This window comes from Terrapene carolina, unplaced genomic scaffold (genome assembly GCF_002925995.2).
Source record: "Terrapene carolina triunguis isolate 2854851 unplaced genomic scaffold, T_m_triunguis-2.0 Scaffold58, whole genome shotgun sequence".
In the NCBI taxonomy this organism is placed as follows: Eukaryota; Metazoa; Chordata; order Testudines; family Emydidae; genus Terrapene; species Terrapene triunguis.
This window is the reverse complement of record NW_020664409.1, coordinates 50,894,790-50,914,547: the sequence shown is the minus strand read 5'-3', so window position 1 is coordinate 50,914,547 and position 19,758 is coordinate 50,894,790. Positions and strand designations below refer to the sequence as shown.

At 40.7% G+C, this 19,758-nt stretch overlaps 1 protein-coding gene across 2 annotated transcripts in view; it reads left to right on the top strand.

Annotated features, from left to right (window-relative positions):
* The window catches only part of TOX (thymocyte selection associated high mobility group box), a 274,162-nt gene that overhangs the window by 119,969 nt on the left and 134,435 nt on the right, over positions 1 to 19,758 (top strand). For both annotated transcript variants that reach the window (XM_024205740.2, XM_024205739.2), the window contains exon 2: positions 14,944 to 15,009. In XM_024205740.2, coding sequence (XP_024061508.1) covers positions 14,944 to 15,009 — 66 coding nt within the window. The remainder of the gene's footprint in view (positions 1 to 14,943; positions 15,010 to 19,758) is intronic.

The following is a 19,758-nucleotide window of genomic DNA, read 5'->3' as shown; positions in this document are numbered from 1 at the left end:
GCAGATTAACATTACATGTACCCAGTCCTCCACCCCTTTGAAGCATTCCTCTGTAGTGTCCAGCCCCTTCTTCATTGAACACTCACAAAAATACCAGGTCTGCTGTCCCCAAGGGAACAGCATATACACCAACTTGCATGATTCAGCTCAGGATCAGCTTCTTGCTTAAAGCTGAGCAGCACTGAGATATATTTATAGTGAAAAGAACAATAAGTTTATCAAAGATTTAAGACTCAAGAGGCAGAGAGTAAAGATCATGGAAACAGAAGGGTTACGTATAAAACAAAATCATAAAACACTTTCTAGAGACTAAACTTAACAAGCTAACCTCCTGTCTAAAGAAGTTTGTCACCCCAAATGCCCTTTGCAGCATTTCAGCCAAGGCTGGTTGTGTTCCTATTTTGATGAATGTAATCGCACTTCCAGATTACTTCCTAGGGATAGGATATTTTTTTGCCTTCTACTTTTATTCCCAAAGTTCACTGTCTGTGCTCTGAGTGAAGTTAGCCCCTTGTGTGCAGCTGCCCTGTTGATTTCACATCCGCCTGTTGACTTCATATGTAGATGTGTAGCCATTGTGCTAGCGTACAATGCTTAATTTACAGACCAACAGAGAGACAGGTGAATAAACTTCTTGTCTGACAGAAAATGTGTTTGTCAACTTTGCCTTGCTACAGACTTTAGAACATACTTTCAGTATACAATACATAACTTCTTACATAGTATCTATACATACATTTCACAATTATATTAATGACCAATGTGACCCTGGCTTTCATTGAACACCTCATGATATTCTTTGGTGAGCTAGAATGTACATGCCTGGATCAGAATATTCTTGTAACCCCTCTTGCCAGTAGGCACTGAGGGGTCTGGGGGGTCAAAATTGCTCTGTTGCCAAAACAAAGGATAAAATTTACACAATTGATCCCACTGTGGTTTTTTATTTATTTATTTATTTCTGAATTTTCAATGTGGTCTATCACCACACCACTATGTGCTGTGATTGCATCAGCTGTTACCTGCCAGGGTTGGCTGAGTCAGAAGACCTCCAAAGCATACATATCATAGATGTTACAGGAAACTGTATTAGTGATTCAGTAGGTAGACCTCTTCCCTCTGAGTCAATACTAAACCAATTCTCCAGTGTGTGGCCAGTGTTCTTAAAGTATTTTGGTATTCTTTTTCATGAAAGGTGGTGTATAAATATATTATGTTAAATATATTATATTATATTAAATACTGAAACCCTAGTGTTTAGGGGTTCTGAGTTATGGAAGTGACAAAGACGTGAAGGGTTTTTTTGGCTAATTTGTTCTCAGAAACCCAAGCCAATCATAAAAAAATCTTCCATTTGTCATTGTTCAACCATCTCCTTTCCCCCTGGACATTGCAATCCAGTGCAACAAAGGAAATTAAAATCTGCCTACAGAATATGTAGTTATTTGGTAAAGAATGAATGAGTCGCTCCATTTACACATTTACTAACCTACATTTTCTTTTGAAGACTGTTTGCTGCTGTTTAACTAAAGAGTAAACTTGAGTGTAAGTTTCTTTATATTTATACCCAGACTTTTTTCTAGAAAAAGACGTCTCCCATTGTGCTTATTGAATTACAGCAATGCCCAGCAGTGACATTATAACTCAGATGCAGCTGTAGTTTACTGTATAAACTTTGCCTGTCAGGTGTTTGAAACCGATGCTCTAGTATTAGGCATCTGGTGGAAAAATTGAGTATATTTTTATTTTTCATATTTCTGGTTAGAAAACAAAGTAACATATACAAACTTATATCCAATCTTAAACTGGCAGAAGTGAAGTAAATCCAAGTAAAAGCTGTTGCCATATCCTTTGTGTACCCCATTCGTGCCTACATATTGCAGTACATATGATATATCAAATATAACCCACAGGTTTCCAAACCCTACATAGCAGGATGAGTTAGAGGAATGCTAATTCCACAAATGCACTAGAAAGTGCAACAGCTTTCTTCCTCCTTTTCCAGTCTTCTTTCTCTATCTTTACATATCTCTCCTTTTTACACTCACTGCAGTGAGTGTATCATTTATCGGTTAATAAGTTGTCTGACAAGATAGCCACTTTGTACCTAATTGTTTAGTTTATTTATGTATTATTGATGAGCCCAGACTTGAACTCTGCTTTCCTTAGAGGCTGCTTGATAAATCTGTTGGCTAATCCTGTCTAAGACACTGAATTACCTGTTGTAGCATATTACATGACATTGCTTTTACTTTGTATTCCTGAAAGGACCTTGTTATACATTTCCAATGTGCTGTGTTTAACAAAAAGAAATAAAATCAGTTACATAATTCACATTGCTCTGTGTTAACAAAGCTCTCCAGCAATGCACTGTAATGTATAAAATACTTGTTCGGCTTTCAGTCAATGTGCTGACTATTGTGGGGGCATACAACCTGACTAGTTTTAAGATGGAGCTTGATAAATTTATGAGGGATTGTATGACAAGATTGCCTGTGACAGAACAATAGTTAGAACACTGGAGTTCCTTCCAGCCCTATGTTCCTAAGGCTTTGTCTACATTACCACGGGATCGACACTCTGGTGATTGATGTACCGAGGGTCGATTTAGCGGGTCTAGTGAAGACCCACTAAATCGACAGCAGAGCGCTCTCCAGTCAACCTGGTATTCCAACGGGAACGAGAGGAGTGAAGTAAGTCGATGGCAGAGTGTCTCCCCTTGACCCAGCTCGGTGTAGACACCGCAGTAAGTCTACCTAAAGTACGTCAACTCAAGCTACGTTATTCGCGTAGCTGGAGTTGCGTAACTTAGGTCGACTTACCGTGGTAGTGTAGAAATAGCCTAAGAGCCCACACACCCAAAAGCCATTCTGAACTGCAAACACTGAATTACTATTAGACATGTAAAACACTTAAGTTGCATATCACTAATGAGCTGGAAAAATAAAACAAGTGGAAAATGAATCACTTTATTCATACCACAGCAGTAGTTAAAATTTCAAACCATTGATTTAAACACAAAATTAATTTCCTATCAAAACATGTCTATTGCCAGGCGGCACTTACCTTGGGCGGCTCCCGGTCAGCTGCGCAGCAGGGCTAAGGCAGGCTATCTGCCTGCCCTGGCCACACGCTACTCTGAGAAGCAGCCAACATGCCCCTGCGGCCCGCTGGGGGAGCATGTGGCTCCTCACGCTGCTCCTTCCTGCAAGCACTGCACCTGCAATTCCCATTGACTGCAGTTCCCCATTCCTGGCCAATGGGAGCTATGGGGGTGGTACTTGCAGACACATGGCACTTGCAGGCACGGGGACATGGCCACTTCCGGGAGCAGTGTGGGGCTGGAGCAGGCAGGGAGCCTGCCTTAGCCCCACTGCATTGTGGGACTTTAAGTGGCCAGAGATCGCGATCGACTGGCAGAGGCTCCAGGATTGGCCAGTCGATCACGCTCTATGGGTTGGTGACCACTGATCTAGAGTAACACAACAGTAAATCAGGCACCATTTGTGTAAAGAGATGTTTCATTCTAAACTTGATTCTAATCATGGGCATATTTTTTCTGCATACTTCCGCATGCATGTTTACCATTGAATTCAACAAATTTTATGCTTGCTTTTTAAAGAAAAAATATAGAGGACCAAATGTTGTTTTTATTTACACCTACATTACTTTTTTGCCTGCCTTGGGATTGGAAGTCTGAAAATTAGAGAAGAACATGCCCCCCCACACCTTCCTCTACTCCCTCTTTTGCTTTAATTGACCATAGAAATAGAGGATTAAATTGATTTAAGTGGTGTTATTCCAGATTCATACCACTGTAATTTCGAGTAGAATTTGGCCCTATAAGAATAATTAACTATAAATATTGTACATTAGGGACCAAACAATAGCCGTGTTTATGCAGACCCATGAGTGGGGCTGCACAGAGGGGAATTGGGCCCCATAGCTTAAAAAATGTTTATATAATTTCAGTCTTCCACAGCAACACACAGAGCATTTTAAAAATTATTCAGTCCAGTTATTTCAACTTTAATGTGCACTTGCTTAATGTTCTTAGTTATAGAAGATGATGGTAATTTTCTTAGCAGAATATCAGATCAGGAGCAAGGTATGTTAATAATACAGTAGTTTGTATAGCGAGGAGAGAGAATATACTATGGGGCACAAAAGGCATAATTTCTACATTAGTATTATAAAGCACTTTAATTGATTAATAAAATGGATAAAGTATCTGGCTAAGTTCTGTGATCACTGAACTAAAACAAAAATGATGATGCGATAGGGTAAAACAGAAGGAGATATTTTTATACTGTGGGGAAAATGCAGTATCCATAGCTAATAAGAAACCATTTTACATCATAAAAACATTATAAGAACAGCTTTATCAAGGTAGTTTGCATTTAATCACATTGTATTAAATTTTAAACTTGTATTAGCTCTTTAAAAATTGTTATAAAATTAACACAGTAAGATTAATACGTTGCATTGTATTGTCATTTTAATGCAATTAATGTAGTTGCTTGGTGTGTACGTTTCTGTCAAGATGGACTCCCGGATTTCCACTGACTCACTATTGCATTGGGCCCCCTAAGACCATCAGCACCTGATTCCAAGGATTCGACACCATACCTGTGTGACAAGGAGTAAGGGGGAGCTTAGGATCAGAATCCTCTATATGCAGGGGATGGATATAGAGCATCTGCACAGCTTGTGTATGGCTGTTACTACAGTTTCAAATCGGTAGAATTATCTGTGGCCCACTATGCAGTTCATATATGCAGGGTTAAGCCCATGGATCCACTTGGTTATAGATTCACTGATTATGCCCTCGCATTACCTCAGACTGCTAGCAAGGAGACCACTATGGATAGGGTTGCCAGGTATCCAGTTTTCGACCAGAATGCCTGGCCAAAAAGGGACCCTGGCGGCTCCGGTCAGTACCACCGACTGGGCCGTTAGAAGTCCGGTTGGCAGTGCTGCAGTCTAGGGCAGGCTAGTCCCCACTAGTCCTGGCTCTGCGCTGAGCCCCGGAAACGGCCGGCAGATCCAGCTCCTAGGCAGGGGGGAGGGCGGGCACAGGGCTCAATGCACTGCTCCTGCCCCGAGCACTGGCTCTGCACTCCCATTGGCCAGAAACTGCGGCCAATGGGAGCAGGCGGGCGGTGCCTGCGAGTGAGAGCAGCACATGGATCCTCCTGGCCCTCCCGCCTAGGAGCTGGACCTGCTGGCTGCTTCTGGGGTGCAGCGCGGAGCCAGGACAGGCAGGGAGCCTGCCTTAGCCCCGCTGCGCTGCTGACTGGGAGCCACCTGAGGTAAGCCCATGCCCCAACCCTGAGCCCCAACCCCCCACCCCAGCACTGAGCCCCCCTGAACCTGGAGCCCCCTCCTGCACCCCAAACCCCTCATCCCTGGGCTTGCCCCAGAGCCTTCACCCCCAGCTGGAGCCGTCACCCCCCCCCATATCCCAACCCCCTTCCCCAGCCTGGAGCCCCCTCCTGCACCCCAAACCCCTCATCCCCAGCCCCACCGCAGAGCCCGCCCCCCCAACCCAGAGCCTGTACCTCCTCCTGCACCCCACTTCCCTGCCTCAACCCGCAGCCCCCTTCTGCACCCTGAACCCCTCATTTCTGGCTGCATTCCAGAGCCCACACACCCAGTTAGAGCCCTCACCATCTCCCGCACCCCAACCCTCTGCCCCAGCCCAATGAAAGTGAGTGAGGGTGGGGGAGAACAAGCCACCGAGGGAGGGGGGATGTAGTGATTGGTGGGCGGGGCCTCAGGAAGGGGCGGGATAGGGGGAAGGGCCTCGGGGAAGGAGCGGGGCTAGGGTGTTTGGTTTTGTGCATTTAGAAAGTTGGCAACCCTAACCACAGAGCTTGTTCCATGGGAAGTAATGAAAGTGGAGACCTTTGGTATGTCATTTCTGGGGTCTACCTCTTCCAGAACAGCAGAACTTTGCCTTTGCATTTAGGGTCTTCTGCAACTGCTACTTGAGTAGGAGAATTCAGTCCTTAATCTTTTCCTTAATATAGGTAATGTGACCCAAAGTTTTGTGTGGCAGCATTCTGCACTACTCTTTTTGCGCCCACATTAAGAAGAAGTTTGGCGGTTGCTGCTAGTCAAGGCCAGTAGAGACAAAGCTTGTTACAAATTGTTTGTGTGGTGAGGAAGAGTGTACAGAATGGATGAACACTGACAAGGTAACAGTGCTAAGGAGAAATATATTAGGAGGGCGGCTTGATAATTGAGAACACTAGTTTGTCCACAGTAGAATGCTGAATTCATTTTAGGCGGGACACAATTCTGTGAAAAGACATTAGTAAACTAGAGAGAATGCTATGGGGTTACAAATGAGGAAGTGTTTGGAAAACCTAACCTCAGGGGAGATTAAAGGGATTGAACCTAGGCCACCTAAAGGAGAGAGAAGTGTGGGTAAACAGTACATCTGCTGTTCAATGCATTCAAGTGTGTTACTAAGAGGAAGAGCCATTAGTCTCAGTAGCCAAAAGGAGTGACAAAAAAAGTCTTAAGATAAAGCAGAAAAACCTCTGAACAGTATGGACAATTGTGCCATGAAAGGGAGGTTGTGGAAACACCATCTCTGGAGATGTATCCAAGGCAAGACTTGACAATAAGTCATTGAGAGTGCCTTAGGGAGAGTGAAAACTACTCTGTGATGATGCAGTGGACAGAGTCAATTACTCAGGAGGTTCCTTCCAGTGCTAATATGTATGTTTCTTTGTCACGTGGTTGGCCCCTTGGGTACATAGTAGCCAGGGTGCTGATAACACCAGGTTTGAGCAACTTCTCCTAGCTGATTCACTGTGAGAAATATACAGTTATAATAGGTCCAGAGTGTTCTGACCTGGAAAAATGATAAGCTGCAGTGAGAGAGGCTCCCATTATTGGGGATGGGAAAGAGGAGGAGATGAATATCTGTCATCTTTAAAGCATTTTGGGAAAAGGATGACAGGTAAAACTATAGCTTGAAGTTTGACTCTTTGCCTCTGAAACTAAGGGAAAATAGAAAAATACTTGTATGCAGGGATCTTTTAAAAAAGAGAAAACAACACATCAAATAAGTAAGTACAGTATTGTCACAGTCTTCTTAATGAACGATAGGTGTAACGAATAGGAGTACATCATCACAAATTATAAATAAAAGATGGCATGGGATATTTAACTCATAACATGACCTACCATGTTGAAGGTCAAATTTCAACTTAGAAGGCATATAGAACACCCTGAACTATTTTTTCAAAAAGTAGCAGTACAAGTGATTTCAGTGCAAGAGTAGAACTGTTGAAATAATATTAAAAACAAACAAATAGATGAAAACCTGCAAATATTTTACAGTCACCATTTCCTCCCACTTTTAATGAAAAATCTGAAAATTCCCAACCAGCTTTACTTTTTCATGATCCTGTTTTTATAATACAGAATAGGCACAGCAGCAATCCAAACTAATCTACACGGCCCTAGCTGTGTGCCTCAATTCTCACCCCTACACCCTCCTGGTGAGGAGATGAGCCAAGTCTCCATGCCAGTTAGTTCTTGATATCCTTGCTGAGACTGCAAACGGGAGTCATTTGTTGTAGTGCTATATTTTGATGGGGACCTCACCAGCAGTTTGACTGAAGGCTTGTCTACATTTGGAAATTTACCAAAATAGCTATTCTAGAATAACTCGCCATGGGGACATCTTATTCTGGAGCAACTGTGTGATAGTGATTAAATTTTGGTCATAACCAGCCTGGCCAGATTTGAACCAGCCATCTAGAAAGGATCAATTACCAATTATTTGAGGTATCTAGCCCCTTGAAAATTACACTGTACATACATATGAACTCAAGTGTTCTGAATAATTTGATTACCAGAAATTTAAGGTATTTTCTAGCCTGCAAGGCTTGCACATATTTATGGAATTAGGGTGTGAGCTGACGAAGCTCTGAGCACTTTGGCCTGATCCTAACATTAAAGCACATACGTGACTTTAAATACATGAGTAACCCCTTTCACTTCAACAGGGTTATTTTCATGCTTAAAGGTATGCATGCGCTTAAGTGCCTGGCTGCATCAGGCGTGATCAGCACCTTGTATGATCAAGCCCGTATTCAGTTTCTTAAAATCAGAATTAAAGGAATTCCATAATCTTCTTTTCTCTCATCTTTTGTACAGGTGGCTGAGAATATGTAGGCAGGACCCTCTGCTTACCTAGCTATGGTTACCTCTGATTTGCCTCTCAGTGGTATAATAAGGCTATTTTAGAAAATGGTTGAGTTTTGCTAATGTACTGTTTTGTTTTAGTCCACTTTATTTCTGTGTTTCTCTTATGCATAAGCTAGAAGCAGTTTGAGAAGTATTCTTAAGCTTTTCCTCAGGATCTGTATATCCCCTGCTTTCTCCATAAATAACACAGTGGGCCAAATTCTGTCCATGGGTCCATGCACATGGCTCCCATTGAAGCCACGCAAGGGTATAATTTTGTCCAATTTGTGCAGAGTTCATTCTGTAAGGTCTAAGGAGCCACTATTCTGCTGTGAAATAGCAATGCTGTGGAAGCTAATAGAGGTAGCTGTGCTTTTTGCATAGTTACTTGTGTGTACTTCCCATCACCTCTATCTTTGATTTTTAACTTTTTTTTTAATCTTTTCTTTCACAATGTACAACTTAAGAAAGGGTCCAGAGGAAAGAGGATAGAAGTGGATGTTCACAAAAATTACACTGACAGTGAAAATGGGAAGTTATCTCTGTAGGGCTCTGATTCTGCTCTCACGACCACAGACTTCAGTAGTGCAGAATCAGGCCCAATCCTAGGTGTGGCCAGGTGTTTGGGGTTTTGAAAAGGTCAGAAGCCCCAAAGTATAATAGTTTTACTCAACTATTATGGGAAAAAAAAGTCTAGTTTTAGTGGTTCAGGTCTCTCTGTGGGTGGATACATCTATAATTCAGTTTGTGTTGAGTAAAATAATAACAAAAGCCTTTGCCACTGCAATCTCTGTCTGCATATTTAACAGGTGCTCTAGATGCAAGAAATAGTTTATCAAGTGATTCAAGACTGCAGGGCTCTTTTTTTTTTTTAACATTCAAGGTTAAAGGGAGCTGGAGCCCAATTGAGGTAGTTCATAGTTCATCCCTGCGTGCCTACTGTTTTCTATATACATTTACACAAAAAACTTATATAGTACCCCATTCTTGCTTGTGCTGTCTTTGATACATTCCGCTATGTCTGGACTTTGCCGTCCTTCTGTCAGTCTCATCCTACTTCTACTAGCCTGCTGTGCTCAGTAACGCATCTTCAGTGCTCTGTATGGAGACTAACAACTTCAAGGATCTATCAGGTATTGATACATGCAGGCTCAAAGTGGGAAGCAGAACAACACCCTCTGTCCACTTCTACATTGACCTTTATTAAGTGTACTGGAAATATAAAAGCTGTAGTGCAGTCATTCAGATTGGAATCACCATGGTGTATTAGATATGTCATCTGCATGCTTGAAAATGTACACTTCCTTGTTTTGGATTCAGCAGACGCTTGGACTCCACTCCCTTCCCATAGTGAGAGCAATAAATAGCAAGTTAGTCTAGGGAACAAGTTAGAAAAAAGCCTGGAGAACTTACACATAGTGTCTAGGTATAGTACTGAAGAAAATCTAAACAATTATACAAGTCACCTGTGAAATGATAATACATCTTATGAGTGGATGTGGCAGAAATTGTGTGCTTTTAGAAGACTTTAACAATTTTTTTTTCAAAAAATTTTTGCATTGAAAATTATCCTTTAGTAAAGATTTGAAAATGTGTGCTGTTACAACCTGACTTGGTACCACTCTGCATGGTCACCAGTATGTTGTGAGTGGACCCAATCACTGGGTCCCATATGCTTCTAAGTCAACTGGTTCTGGACAGAGTTGTCACTGTTTCTAGCTCAGGGTCTATAGGGCTCACTCCCAGGCTCTAATCTCTTGTCTGATACCCTTCCTTCCCTGGTACATGGGACTCCACAGTCCATCTGTGCTAGACCCTGAAACCAGTGCCTCCAACCCGTCACCTAATCACTTACACACACTCCTGCAGAGCTCCACCAAGGCTGTGGGAGATCCAAGCTTCTAGTGTAACCTCTGTGGGGACAGTGTGGCTGGCAAGCAAAGAACACAAGCTTAGCAAAGGAATTTCTTAGGCCTGGTCTACAGTGGGAGGGGGGATCGATCTAAGATACGCAACTTCAGCTACGAGAATAGCGTAGCTGAAATCGACATATCTTAGATGGACTTAGAATCACTTACTTCGCGTCCTCGCGGTGCAGAATCGACGACAGCCGCTCCCCCGTTGACTCCGCTTCCGCCTCTCGCCGTGGTGGAGTTCCTGAGTCGACGGCAGAGCGATCGGGGATCGATTTATTGCATCTAGACGTGATAAATCGATCCCCGATAGATCGATCACTACCCGCTGATCCGGCGGGTAGTATAGACATACCCTTAATCACAGAGACTTTACTCTTAAAAGCATTAGAGAGTTACAGATCTTTGTAAAATAACTAAAGTTCTGAGATGCACCCTCCCCTATCTGATTTCACTCTTTTTTTGGAGTCCAGGGTCTGTTGGCAGTTCAGGCTAGGCACGTATCTGTTACCCTCTTTCTGCTGCATGTCCTATGTGTGACAATGGTTGGCCCACAGCTCAGAGCAGCATCCTGCTCTTAAATCTCCTTTTTAAATATCTGCCTCCTTTTGCCATTGTCCCTCTGGGGCACTCCAGCTCACTCCCCCTGTCATGTTCACTCCTCCTGGAGGTCCCTTTGTAGAAAAACCACTGGGGAGTGGGGCAGTAGTTGAAGGACAGTCACAGTTGATGGCCCTAGATTGCCCTCCTGAAGGCTTCACTGTGATGGTCCTTCAGTGAGATTTCAAACACGTTTCCTGGGTAGGGTGCCTCTCTGGAATGTATTACAATAACCTGTCTTGGGCAAGTTCAGACATGTGTTCAGCACATAATACAAAATGGAGTTCATAATTCAAAATGGAGTTTACACTTTGATACTGACATATCCCCACTCTGTCACATCTGTCATTCGAATATTTTACCAATGTACCATGAGGATGGTTTTTCAACAGTGCAATAATGTGGCATTTACAGAGCAATTCTGTTTTTATCTTTAATGGTTTCCATAACAAGATCAACCTTTCCTTTAGCATAATCATTTGATGATTTCTGTTTGCATCCCATCTTTGCTTTAGTCTCATTATGGCATCTCTTAGTAACAGAGAACATCACTTGTCATTAAGCATCCTCAATGCTGACTGCTTGCATTTGGGTTTTTTGTTTGTTTTTTAAAACCTAGTTTTAAAGCTTTTTCAGGATTAGTAGATTTTTGGTAATACAGGTTAACAACAATATCTACAAGCCACAAATATTAAAATTATGTATAAATCACTAGTGGATTATACATCATCTTTTATGCAGTTTTACACCATGGTGCTTTAAAATAAAAACACAATGAAAAGTGCTCACACTCTGTCAAAGAAAGATCTAAAGGTACAAAGGTGATTTAAAGGTACAATTTGAGCATAGGTTTAAATTAATCATTCACTTCCAGTCTTTGGTGGAAGTTTTCATAGTTAGAAAGCATGACTAGAGGCATAGGCTCAGAAAATCTGTAATGTATTTTGGAGAAGTCACGACACCAGGTCCAGAGCTTTCACATAATAACTGAGTTTACTAACATACAATAGCTATAATCTACTGTATGAGGTATCTTCTCTATGCCCCTTTCCTTTTAGTCTCTCTGTGCCTTGGTAACTCATTTGTAAAATGGTATAACAGCACGTCCTTCCTCTCACCCTTTGTGTCTTGTCTATTTACATTGTAAGCTCTTTGGGGCAGTGGTATCTCTTAGTGTTTGTACTGCACCTAGCACAATGGGGCCCGGATCCTAGTTAGGGCATCTAGGCATTATCATGATACAAATAACAATAACGGCAGCAGCCTTGCCAGTTTTTACTGCTGTTTTTCAGCTCCTTTTGGGCAGCAGTGAAATCAATAAGCACCAGCTCAGTTTATTCTGGTCCTGTTTGTGAAAGCTAAGAGCAGCGATGGAGGCAGGTGCAGAGGCTATTCACTGAGGAGGGGAGCCAAAAATGAGGGCTGAAATGAGTAACAGAATCACCCCCACCCTCTTGCAGCAGAGGAATCATAAAGCGAGGCGAGAGGCAGAGGTGTGAAGTAGCAAAGAAAACCCCCACCCCCCGAGCAGCTAGTAGGCTCTGAGATGGGGTGTGGAGTGACACAGGGAGAAAGCTCCTTCTCTCTTCCAACAGCCAGAGTGGGTTGAGGGAGAGGGATGGAGTGTTAAATGCAACAGACACGTTCTAGCTGAGGGTAAATGTGGAAGACTGAATCCCTTGAGCAGGGTCCAGGAAGAGCACTCAGGTAAGAATACCAACACCCTCCCCTATCCCAGCAGGGGACTGCGTGAAGCCTGGTTTCTCATCCGTATGTATTGCCCCAAGCAGTAATGTTCCTAACGCTACATCCCTATGACCATGTGGATGTACTGTGTATTACAGGTAGGATTTTCAAAAATGGTCAGTGTTGGCCTACTCTGCTCTCACAGAAGTCAATGAGTAGATCCTACTGACTTCAGTAGGAATAGGGTAAGGTCAAAGCTGAATATTTTTTTTAAAATCCCGCCTTATGTAACTTGCCACTCTTTTTTGCCACATCATCAAAATAATGGCCCATTTCCAAAATATGTCACTCTGAGTATGCACAGATGGGGTCAGGTGAAAGTTATTTTAAACAGACCTATTTCAGAGTAGCAGCCGTGTTAGTCTGTATCCGCAAAAAGAACAGGAGTACTTGTGGCACCTTAGAGACTAACAAATTTATTAGAGCATAAGCTTTCGTGGGCTACAACCCACTTCTTCGGATGCATATTGAGTGAAACATATATTGAGGAGATATATATATATATACACATACAGAGAGCATGAACAGGTGGGAGTTGTCTTACCAACTCTGAGAGGCCAATTAAGTAAGAGAAAAAACAAAAAACAAAAAACTTTTGAAGTGATAATCAAGGTAGCCAAGTACAGACAGTTTGATAAGAAGCAAGTGTGAGAATACTTACAAGGGGAGATAGATTCAATGTTTGTAATGGCTCAGCCATTCCCAATCCCTATTTAGCCCTGAGTTGATTGTGTCTAGTTTGCATATCAATTCCAGCTCAGCAGTCTCTCGTTGGAGTCTGTTTTTGAAGTTTTTCTGTTTTAAGATAGCCACCCGCAGGTCTGTCATAGAATGGCCAGACAGGTTAAAGTGTTCTCCCACTGGTTTTTGAGTATTATGATTCCTGATGTCAGATTTGTGTCCATTAATTCTTTTGCGTAGAGACTGTCCGGTTTGGCCAATGTACATGTCAGAGGGGCATTGTTGGCACATGATGGCATATATCACATTGGTAGATGTGCAGGTGAACGAGCCCCTGATGGTATGGATGATGTGATTAGGCCCTATGATGGTGTCACTTGAATAGATATGTGGACAGAGTTGGCATCGGGCTTTGTTACAAGGATAGGTTCCTGGGTCAGTGTTTTTGTTCAGTGCTGTGTGGTTGCTGGTGAGTATTTGCTTTAGGTTGGGGGGTTGTCTGTAAGCAAGGACAGGTCTGTCTCCCAAGATCTGTGAGAGTAAAGGATCATCTTTCAGGATAGGTTGTAGATCTCTAATGATGCGCTGGAGAGGTTTTAGTTGGGGGCTGAAGGTGACAGCTAGTGGTGTTCTGTTATTTTCTTTGTTGGCCCTGTCTTGTAGGAGGTGACTTCTGGGTACTCGTCTGGCTCTGTCAATCTGTTTTTTCACTTCAGCAGGTGGGTATTGTAGTTTTAAGAATGCTTGATAGAGATCTTGTAGGTGCTTGTCTCTATCTGAGGGATAAACAGACCTAGTAACAGCTGGAAATTCTCAGTTGATGATTGAGGGATGAGCATTCCTGTAGCTCTCCATATCTATTCCAAAGGCTTGGAAAGGTTTCTCCTAACTCTAGATTGCATATTAGGACTATAATTACTCACACTGTAAACTTGACACAGACATTTGAAAGAGTATGAAGAGAGTTCTGTGGGCACAGGGTCCAGATTACATATACAAAAAAAGTAGTCTCATGCTTTTTTGTGGTGATACCTGACCAGTCTTATATTCTAGCTGTCTCATTCCATGTAGACCTTCCCTTCCTAATCAGTCTTGTTTTTGTTATATCTAATTCTATTTTTAAAAGAAGAAAAATCAGTTTGCACACAAATTCCATTAATATTATTTATTATAATTTACTGAAGGGTAATTCCACAGTTGTTTGTTCATATTCATTTTTATTTACACATCAAGCACACTGTCCACTTATGCCACCCAATTTTGTAAGTTCTGTATTTCAGATGTTCAAATGCCTGAAATTTGCCTAAGAACCTTCTTCTTAATTTCTGATTTGGAGACATTTCAATAAGGTGGATTTTAATTTGTTTTGAAACTTCCAAACTTGTTCTTGATCAAAATGTAAAGTTAGAATCCATTACGATGCATTTTAGTACATTTTCCATTATCATCTTCCTCTTGTCAGAAACTGTGCAATTCACTTAGTACTTCATTGCAACCAACAGCAGAATGTATACATGGTGCACAAAATGAGCCATTTTGTTTTAAAACAGATTGCAGATGAAAGGAAACCATTCATTGCTTGCTTGCTTGCTGTAATTACTAGAGCACTAATTACTCCAAATCACTGACATCCAGGGTCAATAAGGATGACAACAGGAACATCAAAGACAAGATGCACACATGCAATTACAAGTCTTCCAAACCGGGCTATAATATTATTTTATGGCTACTGTTTTCCAGTTGATGCTGAAAAACATTCAAGATTGCTGAATGTTTACTATTATTTCATTCGCAGTTTGACGGTGACAACATGTATATGAGTATGACAGAGCCGAGCCAGGACTATGTGCCAGCAAGCCAGGTGGGTTAATTAATCTTCTCTGCCTTGTTTCAAATTGTAATTAAACAAATCCAAAGAGTTGCATTGCAAATGAGTGGCACTATCAGTAACTGCTGCAATCAGGAATAATCATAATTTATAAACAAAGCATTTAAGCCTTCTTTCCAGTTAATGAGATAGAGCTGATAAAACACCAGAGTTGGCATTTGTTGAAAGATACTACCTTGTTTCCTCTCCAGAATGCAAGCAGCTGTTTTGCCAGCATGATCTTTCCTAAACAGTTGTTTTACCTTCAGGAAATAAAGTCTTTACAGGTGCAGGTTATTTGTTTATCTGACTGCAGACAAGTTAATCATTATAAGCTACACTATCACAAATAGCTTTAATTATCACTCTTAGGCCAGTTGTAGATGAAGAATTGCATTTTTAACAGAAATCGTATGGCTGAGGAATGTTGCCAAGGTTGCACCATTAGTGTTAGCATAACGAGTCTCTCAAAATCTACTGCTGGGGTTTATCTTGCAGTCAAAAGAGTATAATATGGATTAAGTTGTTCAAAAATATTTTTGAGTCCTTTTTACGGAGAATTTGCAAGGAACAATTTGTAAGTTATCAGAGCCATTAAAATGTGGCATATGTCCACACGTTGACATTTTTTTCATCTAAGTTAATTTCATTTTAATTTATTTTAGGCTTGTAAAACTGAAGGGGTGCCATTGCTTTTTAAAAACAAAAGCAAAGCAACCTGTGCATGGGTGCATGCAGTCATTTGCTGAGGGAGAATTTGAATTCTGATTCTGTTGTTACATTCCATACATTTCAGTCATTTCAGTTCTGTGTCAGTGAATCATAGTAACAGCAGCACAGGTCCATTATTTAAGCCGGGGTCATACGAATTGCTATAAAGAATCAGGATAGTGATCCATGTAGCCCAGTACCCATCTCAAATAGTGGACAGTCTGATACTCTTCTGCATGACAAAAACTATGGGCTTACATGGAGATATCTGGTTAAGTGGGAAATTAGTTTGTTTGCATCTTGACTAGTAGATGAGGGTTGACGCGTATAATCCCAAGGTTGAATGAACTGTCTTGGAAACTGACATTATACTGAGCGCTAAATGTCTTTATAAAGAAGCATTTTTAGATAGTCATGCTTATCTACTCAAATTTAATTTATAGGTTTATTCTCTTTCATTCTTTAACTATCTTTTATGTGAGCTGAGCTATATTATCAGTCAAAAAGCCCATATTTAAAATGTGAATGTTCCCACCACATTACCTCCCTGTCTGCTGTTGAAGTTACTGTAAGAATGCCTTTGGAAGACTGAACTTTAAATTTAAGATTCTTGTATGATTGAACTCATTCAGGAAAGAACCCTCCAAGATCCAGAGGTAGTTTTGAATAGAATTGTTTGATTAAAAAATGAAAAATTATATTACTAATTTTTTTTCTAACCATTAATCCAAAAACTGTACTGACAAGTTTAGTATTACTATTAGATTAAAGCAACCTAGTATCATCTCATTTATGCCTTAAGGGTTTTGAAGTGCAAGGGCTAATTGAATTTGTTTGAAACAGTAGAAGTACAAACTCTGTGAATGATTGCTGTTATAAAGCAGCTGCTACCTTTCAGAGCATCATTGTCTGTCTTAAATAGTTTTGAATAAAGGATTAGAAATTCACATTATACATTAGAATGATTTTCTTTGGTTGATATTATTATACTTTGTGTGTGCATAGTTTGGATAATTTAAACTGAAGTGTTTAAAAATAACAATACTCTTTTTAATCTTTTATGACGTTTCAGAATGTGTTTACTAGGTGCTTTGTTTCAGTTCGAATCATCTGATCTTCCACACAAAAATCTTATAAAAAATGACATTTCTATCATTTAATTATGGAAACTATGAACGGTAACTAGATAATTATATTTTAACTTTGCTCTCTAATATTTCCTGAACCCCAATATCTCAAAGAATTCAGATGATGTAAAATAGTACATATTGCAGAGTGAAATAAAGTTTGGACATCAAAATTGTGATGAATGGTCTTGGAAAGCTGAACTTTGCACTTCAAATTCCTTTTGTTTACTGGAATGTGTTCATATTCAGGGAAACATCACCTTGGGTTATTGTAAGGGTTTTTAATCAATTTATCCCCTTTAGGCTAACATAATAAAAATCCAGCCATCAAACAGGAAAAATACAGTTTTGTTCCTTTTTCTACATAACATCAAACATCTGCATAGCCTGGTAATCCAAGACAACTTGCCTCACAGCATCACTCAACAATTATCATTTCTGTTCAATTTTCAAATCAGTACATGCTTTGGGACTTATAGACTAAGTTGCTAAGTAGCAACATATGGCTCACTACTGTTCCTGTGATGTTGCTGCAAGCAAACAACATAATTCTATACTTGAAATGATTTTTACAGAAAGCCAATGTTGGAACTGAGCCAGAGTGTAAGTATACAGTAAAAATTAATGATATTCTTTTAGACTGTCCCAAAAGACTGTTTGGCACTGCTATCTCTGGATATATTTTATATACATATGTAAGTATTGTATTTTTGGTTATGATATACTTAGTGTAGGATTGCACATTGCAAGCAGCTTCTAAATGAGTTACACCGGCCATACTAGCAAACATATAATAAAGCTACGTGACATTTTCATTGCTAATTGAACTTCAATCTGAGAATATTTACCATTTTAAAACAAAGCTATGCCAACTGCCTTGCACAGCAAATTCTTACTAGTATATTGTGTTCTACACATACCTGTAATTGGAATCATGGAGACAAATTGTTCTTCATATAAGTCCTCCTCATATAATTTGTGGGTTAAATACAGCACAATATAAAATTACATAATTTCTTTCTAGACACAATACATAATATTATACAAAACTCGATTGCACAGAGCCCTCGGAGACCTTTCTGGTTTGTCTGGGCTCCATGGACATGAATGGTAAAGGGGGCAACTGTACAGACTACACACAGCTGCCAAATCCCATCTTCTCTCCCAAGTAGTAGAGTTTGTGACTTGGGGCTGCATTAACCTCCACAGCCCCAATGGGAAGAAAAGAGAGGACCAAAATCAGTGAGGAATTATTGGCTGCACTGGGAAATCATTCCTGTCCACCATTCCAGCAGTTCCACAACTCTCATTGGCAGAGTGTGAGTGTATCCCTCTCCTATATACTGGGTCTGAAAGTCATCAGAAGTGTTTGGCCCTGTGTGAAGCCAGTCTAATCTTTGCTACAATACAATAGTGATAGGTACTTTAGATGTACAATAGATAGACTGATCCTGTTTGTGTGTTAATAAAAACTTCCCATGCCCCTTACTGCTATATTATTATTATTTGTGTTGTTGGTATTACTGTAATACCTTGGAGTCCTAGTCATGGATCAGGGCATTGTACAAACACAACACTGACCTGCCCCAGAGAGCTCACAATCTAAGTATTAGACAAGAGACAACAGATGGATACACACAGACTGAGGGAGTCCAAGGAAACAGTGGACAACATTGGTCATCATGATAAAAAGTGATTTCGGTTCACCAATCGCCTAACACACAGCTGTTACTAACACCCATTACTTCTTATTTCCTTCTGTTCTACCCTAACTTCCCTTACGGGGAACTAGTAAGTCACTTGTTGCAAGGTGGTTTAGAGTAAGGGAAGCTGGATTGGATAATAGGGTTAGGTAGTTGTGGGTGGGAAGACTGGTGAAGTTATATGTTTGCAACTCCTATCTGCTGGAGGGCTAGATTTTCAGGTCACCATTTGGGTCCCCACATGAGGTATGGCTGTTCATAGCAAGAGCCTCAGAACATTAAAATAATCCTGATAATGCTATACCTGATGGAGCATCAACAACTGTATTTAAAAGAACAGAAAAAGTGTAGCTTTGATTTTAGGGGCTAAACAGTATTATTTTAGAGATTTTTTTAGTGATTTTTTAAAAAATTAGCTTACACAAATTTAAAAAGCTGGAAATAAAAAATAGCTCTGAAAAGTGTACTTGTATGTGCTTGGGGACAAAAACTACCTTTGGATCCCTGTGTAGAACCCCCAGTGAAGGATGTAGGAGATGTATGCACTCTATGTGCATTCAAGGATAGAATTTTGCCCTTAGAATTTTTTCCATATTTGAATACCTCAGGTTTCTTAAAATAACTAAAGTGACTAGAATAAATTATGGACTATTGGTCTTTAAATTAAGGGCTTTTTCAAATACCACAGAAAAGGCATAATTCAGCCAAAATATTTCTTTCCCCCCTTCTACTGAAATTATTTGAATCAAATTATATGTAGAAATAAATGGGTTCAGAGTTCTGTGCCAGAAGAGAATGTAAATGATCCTGTTTTGCCTAAAAAAGCACATAATGTATTCATATATGTTATTACTTAATATTTCTTTTGATTGGTACCCGCAGCATACCTTGCTCTGTACAAACACCAAAGAAGCCAAAGGCCTGGATCCCTAAAGGTACTTAGGTGTTGCGATGCTGAGTGTCATAATGCCTAACTTTTAGACACCTAAAAATCACTGGAACAACACTGTGATCCACAAAGCCTGGGTTAGGTGCCTAGGCTCCCTATACAAAGCATGGAGAGAGATGGGCATCTTTTAGGGCATGTCTACACTTACCTCCGGAGCAATTGATTCAGCGGGAGTCAATTTATCGTGTCTAGTAAAGACGCGATAAATCGACCACTGAGCACTCTCCTGTCAACTCCGGTACTCCACCAGAGC